The sequence below is a fragment of the Lactuca sativa genome, chromosome 5 (genome assembly GCF_002870075.4).
Source record: "Lactuca sativa cultivar Salinas chromosome 5, Lsat_Salinas_v11, whole genome shotgun sequence".
Classification (NCBI taxonomy): Eukaryota; Viridiplantae; Streptophyta; class Magnoliopsida; order Asterales; family Asteraceae; genus Lactuca; species Lactuca sativa.
This window is the reverse complement of record NC_056627.2, coordinates 286,466,917-286,475,337: the sequence shown is the minus strand read 5'-3', so window position 1 is coordinate 286,475,337 and position 8,421 is coordinate 286,466,917. Positions and strand designations below refer to the sequence as shown.

The 8,421-nt window shown below is 32.5% G+C and overlaps 1 protein-coding gene across 1 annotated transcript; it reads right to left on the bottom strand.

Moving 5' to 3' along the window:
- Nucleotides 1–386: 386 nt before the first annotated feature.
- Nucleotides 387–2,323, bottom strand: LOC111910122 (probable 2-oxoglutarate-dependent dioxygenase AOP1). The gene is made up of 3 exons (XM_023905907.3): nucleotides 1,790–2,323; nucleotides 1,167–1,488; nucleotides 387–833 (listed from the first exon to the last, which is right to left on the bottom strand). The coding sequence occupies exons 1-3, from the start codon at nucleotides 2,146–2,148 to the stop codon at nucleotides 579–581; spliced, it is 936 nt and encodes a 311-aa protein (XP_023761675.1). The 5' UTR covers nucleotides 2,149–2,323; the 3' UTR covers nucleotides 387–578.
- Nucleotides 2,324–8,421: the final 6,098 nt, after the last annotated feature.

Genomic DNA, 8,421 nt, shown 5'->3' with positions numbered 1-8,421 from the left:
ATGATTCAAAATCTACCCTTCCCCTCAATTATTTTTATAAATCAGTTTCTAAAAGTTGTATTTTTGCCCCTTAATTTGTAAAAATTTGCATTTGTTTGTTTTTGATAAATTTGATTTACTTTTAGTTTCCCCTCGTGACAATTCCCACCCTTAGGTTTTTTTTTTTTTTTTTTTTTTTTTTTTTTTTTTTTTTTTTTTTTTTTTTTGCTTTTATATAAAAATGTATTTGGTGGCCTATTTTTATTTTTCACATAAGGCTTTTGAAATCAACGTATATTCCCTGAAAAAATATAAAATGAACGACATAAAGATTGCTAGAAATACATCTGATAAACAATTAAAAAAAAAAAAAAAAAAAAAAAAAAAAAAAAAAAAAAGAAAAGCCATTGGCACATGAAATCATCTTAGCAACGCAAGAAGCGTCACCAATGCTATTATTGAACTTTAGTAAAACAAAAGGCTTACAATATTTTCTCCTTAAAAACCATGGGTTATTTACAGAAAATATAATTAGCAAAATTATAGATACAAACGTTTTCTTTATACTTGAAATTTACTTGCCAACTTACATAATATTTTCAGTAAGACACGCCACAATATTTTTCCAGCCCAAATTTATCATTCACATTTTCTTTGCGAGAGAAGAATTTCATAAATTCTCCAAAATCAAAAGGTTTAAAGAGTATCGGATGTTCATCATCTACCATTTCTTCAGGGGCTTTTAGGATTTTCCCCCATTTTGGAACCGAAAAAAACCCAATTGAAAACCGGTTTTTATCTCCGCTCATAACCACCCTATGAGTCGCTGCATGCAATCGGCCATTTGTCCAAACCTGTATCCATATTATTACGGGCATATTAAAAAAATTGCAAGTAGAAGCACAGAGAACCGTTATAACAAAAAGAATATAAACATGTACATACGAATTAATAAATCTAAACATTAACTATTACAAAATTCTTTAATATTAAGTTACTAAGAGTTAAACAATACTCAAATGAAAAAGTATATACCCATATAGGGACAACTTATAACAATAAAAATCTTGAAAATACATTGTATGGGTTGCATATTGGTCGCCAACATAAGGCTTTCTTGTTAGTTATAAACATATGGTGTATTTCTAAAAACAGAAGTTATATATATGATAGTTTTGAAAAATTACCCGGAAGGTTTCTCCGACCATAACAACAAAACTGTTTGATGAAAGTTTCACTTTAATCCACTCTCCATCTTTCTTTTGCACTTGAAGCCCTTCAACTTCGTTTTGATGCAAAATTGTCAACATATTCTTATCGGCATGACTTAGTAGTCCCATATTGGATTCGTCTTTCTCAGGTGCTCTATATTTCATAACCCGGATTAGATTACTTGTTAACTCCATGTGTTCCTCAATGTATTTCTCCATATGCAGACTCTCCAAAACCATCGTCCTCACAATTTCGTCTACCTCTCTTAACTTCTCCCGATAGACTTGTATGTTGTTGCTGATATATATTTCATAGTAATTACAAATTAATTTCACAAGATATCACGAAACAAAAATCAGGTCGACATTAGAAGGAAAACTAGTCAATGAGAGGGAATTATATTGCTTGCCAATTGACAAGTGATCAACCTTTGACTGTTTTTTCCCTCATAAACACAAAGTCAAACCTTAAGTTTATATATAGAACTTAATTACCATGGTTAAAACAATGTCTTCTATATAGACATAAAGTGAGAACTACGAGTGATTATGAAATTTTTAAGTTGTGAGTAACTAATAAATTACACTAGATTACATACCTGAATTCAGTGTTGCCGTGGGGCCACATGAGATTAGTGAAGCTTTCAGGGTCTTCAATTCCCAAGCTTTCATAGATTGGGATCTCTTTGGCTTGTCCGATGTAACCATTAAAGATTTTGTCAGGGATGTTTCTTACCTTTGTTTCTAATGGAAGATCAAAAAGTTGTTCCAATGAAGCGAACATTGATTTTCGAGTAGCAGGTGAAATCCTATTGAAAGATGCTTCAAAACATCCATAATCTTGGAGGGCTTCCAACACTTGTGTTTTTGTTGAGTCCCAAACAAGGGTTCCTCGGTTGTACTTGTGTACGTCGGAGAAATCTATGGTGGGGAGTCCAAGAGGTGCTTGAGAACCCATTTGGTGTTGGTGTTTGTTGTGTGAGTCGTTAAGCAAGCGAATTTATAAGCTTTTTGGATTTGTCAATAAAAAACAAGTAGAAGTAACAAAGTGGGGAATATCCATGCATTGTTTATAATTAAAGGCATATGAGGTTGACTCGGTTATTAAATTATAAGCATGGATTACGCTCGAGTTCAAAAATAATCGGCCACCATGTTCATATTCGACTAGGAAAAAGTCGTTCTACTCAAAACTAATGACTCGATTCACAATTATAAAGATAGACAAAAAAGAAATATTTTCTGAAGAAAGTTCTAAAGATAAAATAATAATAATAATAATAATAATAATAATAATAATAATAATAATAATAGATTAATTATTGATTACAAAGTCTAAATGTTCGTTACCTTTTTTTTTTCATTTTTAATTTTTTTTTTATCACAACTTGAATTTTGTGGGGCATCCAGTATATTTAAAAAAATAACAAAAATACCATTTTGGGGGAAGAATTTAATAAAAAATACCATGCTTTTAATTTTTTTTTAAACCAAAATAATTAGTATTTTCAGGTTGCAACTAAGGATTAGCAAAAATCACACCGCAACTAAAACTAACCGCATAAACTACAACTGCAACAAAAACCGATGATGAGATTTTCTGTTTTTCAAAACCCGCAAATTTATGGTGTGTTGTGGTTTTCAGTTTTTAAAAAACACACCGCACCGCATATATTATATATACAATTTTTTATTCATTAGTAATATATTAAATGTTAAAAATAACATAAGTTTTATGGATGAAAGAATGATAAAATTCTAAAAGACAAAAGTGTTGGTTTTTTGTTATGCTTAACTTTGGAAAATGATGAAAATACAATTTTAAAATATTATTGTTAATTACTAGTGATTTCACGTTATTAAGATATTAATTGTTTGTGAATTAAGTTAATTGTCTTATACCTTATTTTTTTTATTTATTATAATTACAATAATATATTTGAACTCTTAAAAACGTTTGAACTCTAAACTGCAGTTAAAACCACATAAAATAATCACACCAAATTCATGCAGTTAATAACCGAAACTCAAAAAAACAAAACTACACCACAAAAATAACTGCGCCAATCGGTTTTGAAAATAGATTAACCGTTTTTGCGGTTAGTGGTGGGATTTTGGTAAATAACTGTACCGAACCGCACCATGTTCACCACTACCTACAACCACTGCAAAATCATTATTCTTATTGCAAACTAGTGGTATTTTTATATATAATTTCTCTAAACTACATGAAATATTGTTTTTTATAAGTTTTTATTATCGTCTTCGATTTCCTCACCGAATTTCATATATATTTCTTTTAAACACAAAAATATCATATTTATTCAGTTTAATTTCTTAGTATCATATTTATCATTCATACACCTTCACAATATAATATTTATGCAAATATTTTTTTTTGCAACGCTTTTAGAAGTTTATTATCATTTTTTAATATACTAGAATTATTATAATAATAATTAAAAAAAGTTAACCATATTATCTATACATCAATAATAATTGAATGTGTATTTTCTAATTGTTGGAATTTTGCCCTCTTGACAAACGAACGCTTTATCTTCAGCTCTCTCCATGAAATGTATACATTTATATAGTTTAACTTGTTGATTATTTTTACATAAGGATGTTATTGTTTTGGTCAAAAATCAATTAAGTAAATATTAACCAACGTAAATGAGAGGTTGTGGTGTTGTAGATAAAATAATTGTCGAAATTAGAACAAGATTACACAAGTGATTTACAAGGAAAACCCTTAATCCTTGCTAGGATCTCAGACACAAAACATTGGGATGTGATAATGATCACCTGCCTTGTTTATTTGTATTCATTGAAAGACGGATTACAAAATGAAAGTAAGTAAATGAGTACAAGTATTAAAGTGAGTCTAGGTGTGTAGTGTGCGGTGTATATGTGTATTTATAGTCTAGTCTGAGTAACAATAAGCCTGATATTTCCAGGATCCTCCTAAATAAAAATGAACACATTGGTTTGAATTTGTATTTGCAGATCTTTTGCCTAATTAAAAAGTTTCTTCGTTGAGAGTGAGTCTTATGTTAACTAATTATGCACATGTCAGAAAAAGACTATAAATATATCCGGTAGAAATGTTAGGAAATAATAATAATGATATTGGTTAGGATCCTGAGATAGGTTTTGGATCGTGAGAGTTCGTGTACATCTGGGATCCTAAATAGGGTTGAGGATCTTAGCCCTAACAGTTTCCCCCAAGTTGTACCTGCGAAATAGTTAAGTTAATCCCCAAATATAAAAATGTAAAATTTCATTTAAATAGAGATAAGATTTTTGAAACTAAAACCCTAATGGATAGAATTTTATTCATTTAACCTTCATGATGGCACAGTCAAATTAATCATCTATCTCGTGTTACTTACATAAATAGGGATAAATAGGGAGAGGTTCCCCCTTCACTCGTTCTTGTTTTCCTTTGATCGTCACCGATTATCTCTGAATGTATCCTTCTTTTTCCCTCTCTTTAGTTTTTCTACCATGGGTAAAAGATTGTTTGCTCTTGCGCTAGTATCACTGCTCCTTCTGACAATGACTTCATTTATTAAAAGCCCCTCACCTATAGTGACACTTGTTACTTTGACGATGAGGATATCAAATTCCTAAAAGCCAATGGGGCTTTTCCTATAAATTGATTTTTAGGTCTTATGATGCTTCAATTCAGTCAAATTTTGTTTCTTCATCTTGGATATGCTTTCCTAAATACCTTTTTTCTTTGGATTTGAAATATCATTTTTCTGGAATCATCTATGAGTTTTTTGAAACAACAAAAATCTCATACATCCAAGCCATGCTTGTCATTTGGAGGATCTTGTTTCGGATCAATCAGTTGAACCAATCCAATGATCTAGGTATATGTGTCACTAAACTGGCTCACGTTTATGATCTCTCTACTTTGCGAACTCCTGTTTTTTTCTCAAGCTTAAACCCAAAAAACCCCTTCTCATTCTAAAGTCAAAACACAATAACGGAGCTTGGAAAGAAAAGTACTTTTTTATGAGGTATGATTGTATTCTCGATGGGGATCTCCTGCCAAAGGCATGGGTCAAGAAAGGTATGATTTATTTGTTAATTAGAAGGATCCTCAAATTCACTTTATTATTTTTTTATTGTGACGTAGGGTTCAAGTTTGAAGATGCTTCCGTTGAGGATACTAAAGAGAAGGTTGCAAACTTTCTCACTCTATCTGCAGGTGATAGATCTTTCAACCTCGAACACTCTAGTCTACAAGAAGGCTTTTCCACCACCGCTTTAATGGCAAAAGGAAACGATTGTTAAAAGGAGATCCTGGAAAAAGGAAAATGTGAGAATGGGCTTTATATTCTTGAGCAGGGTCAACGAGCATTTTCGGTAGCTTTGAAAAATAAATGGAATTGTGTTTCCTTTGAAATTTTGCATAGTAGATTAGGGCATGTCTCATCGGATACTTTTATGTTTTTAAATAAATCTGGTTCCATATCAGTTACATCTGTTTACCAAAACCAGATATTTTCACTTTTTGTCAGCTCGCCAAGAGCAAACGTTTGCCTTTTAATGACAACTTTAAACAATCTATGCATGTTTTAGATTTAATACATTGTGATTTCTAGGGACCCACTCCCGTCTTCTCCATTGACGGTTTCCTTTATGAAGTCATTTTTATGGATGATCATTCACGATTCACTTGGTTTTATCCTCTCAAACACAAATCTGAATTTTCTACAATTTTGAGGCTTTTCTCAAATTTGTTCAAACTCGGTTTTCCTGAAAGGTTAAAATTTTCCAAAGTGACGGAGGTACTAAGTTTCTAAATCATTGTGTTTGGTAAATTTTATCCAGTAATGTTACTCAGCATCATGTATCGTGCCCCGACACACTGCAACAAAATGGCAGGGCCGAACGCAAGCACAAACACATTATAGAAACCAGTTTTTCTATGTTATTAAATACTTATTCCCCGGCTTCCTTGTTGGTTGATGCGTTTAGCTTAGTGTTTTATGTCATCAGACTTCCGTCTAGAATTCTACAACACAAAAGTCCCTTTGAAGTTCTTTTTGGCATCGCTACAGATTATGAACTTTTTTGCGTTTTTGGGTGTCATGTATTTCCATACTAAGAGACTATGCCAAAAATAAACTTGCTCCCCAAAGCACATCCTGCATTTTGTTGGTTATAGCAATCAATATAAATGTTATTAGTGCCTAGATCCTACTATAAACCGTATCTATACCACTAGACATGCTCAGTTTGATGATACCCATTTTCCTTACATAAGAAATTTACCCTCGGTTGATCTTGCAAATCCATTCTTCATAATTTTTGAAGATCTGGTACGATATACCTGATGGGTTTTAGCCATAAGAACTTTTTTATGTGCGCATGCAAAACCCTAATGCTTGGATCTAGGCTTTCTAATTAAACATGCTTTGAATCCAAGACTTCTAATGACTAATTAGGTATAAGAACAATACAAAACCAGATCTAGAAGTTTACCTTTGAATCTCTCGTTTGATCTTGTTGTCTTGGAGCTCTAGAGTCATAATTGTCACTCCTCTAATGGCTTACAAACACCAACTAGCAAGGAGGATGATTTGAGAGAGAGAGGAGAGGGAAGATTCGGCCAGGGTTTCTTCTCCTTAGAAGAGATGCCGACCCCCTTAGCTCTAGGGGTCTATTTATACTTGTAGACTCCTTAAGGGTTTCACCTTAAACCCTAGTTGGATAATCTTTCCTTAAAGCAATCCAAATCCTTACCATGGATAAGCCTTGGACGATTTGAGGCTATCCCTAGCCCTAGAATTCGTCCATCCTTTATCCAATAAGGATTTACAGTCTAAAGTGTAACTATCAAACAATTGATAGTTTATACCCTCTTATTTAATTAATCTCTGTAAGTCACCAAATTAATTCTAATTAATTCTATGACTTATATTAATCTAATAACAATATTATTATTCCTTATATTATTCTCATAATATATTAATAATGTTTATTCTCTCATAATAAATCATCCTATCAAGTTGCTATGGTGAAGGCAACCCAAAAGGACCATGCACAATCGGGTCAAATACTTGCCTAATATAGTTGCAGCCTTAGACACTATTCCAACAGTCTCCCACTTGGATAAGTCTAGTAACTATATGCACAAGTACAATCCGATTTGCAATCGTAGCTCTCAAAGACGTTGTTAAACTCTTATCTAATCAATCTTGTCCTTTAGATAAGAGATCGTACAGTCCTCTATTAGATATCATGCTGACAATTCTATGGAATGATTAGTCAAGCATTATGGTTTCTCGATCTCCGATTTATTCGACATAGAACTTAATCGAACACATCAATTCAGTTCTGACCGGGCCCGGCACATAAGTCAAATCAAATCATCGAGCGGCCGAGATATCGCTTTTACCCTATTGGGATAAAAGTCACAGATAAACTTCGACTTATATGCATTTACTTATTCATTAACCAACTATACACAACAATGCGTTTTATAACACCGAGTTACTGATGCGTTTTCGCATTATCAATGTACAACCAATTAACAAATAATAAACCATATATCTAGGTTTTAAGACCATATGATATTATCGTCTTGCGATCACCCTTTTATATCATATTCCATAAGGTGATTCCAGCAAGCAAGGGTTAGTTCCAATGCTCAAAACCAGTTCATAAGCACTCATGAACGTTGCAGCAACCCTTTGCTATGTCTAATACCATTTAGACAATCTACACACCAATTCATGACAATCTTCATTGATATCTACTTCCAACATATGAACGATTGTGGACAATTTGAATAATTCGATTATTCCTAATAAATTCAATTATTCTGGAAGTCAAAACATGCAAAGTGAAACAATAGTTAAACAATTAACATAAGATAGTAACATTACTCATAAATAAAACTCCTTTATTTAATCATCAAATGTTAATTACATTTATGTATTACACGTTTCTAATACTATCTAATCTATGCTAATATCATCCTTCAGCCCAATACTCCTAGCATGCTGCAAGTGTTTAACCCTACTCAGTCCCTTCGTAAGCGGATCTGCTGGGTTATCCTCCGATGATATCCTCTTCACTACGAGTTGTCCTTCTTCTACACGATGTCTGACAAAATGATATTTTCTGTCGACATGTCGTGATCTACCATGATCTCTCGGTTCCTTGGTCAAGGCAACCGCTCCTTCATTATCATAGAAAATCTCCATGGGCT

Excerpts from the sequence above, each read along its gene's own strand:
- LOC111910122 (XM_023905907.3), bottom strand. The coding sequence starts at position 2,148 with ATGGGTTCTCAAGCACCTCTTGGACTCCCCACCATAGATTTCTCCGAC. Across the intron at positions 1,489-1,789 it reads CACGGCAACACTGAATTCAG|CAACAACATACAAGTCTATC; the intron begins GTATGTAATCTA and ends AATATATATCAG. Across the intron at positions 834-1,166 it reads TGGTCGGAGAAACCTTCCGG|GTTTGGACAAATGGCCGATT; the intron begins GTAATTTTTCAA and ends ATATGGATACAG.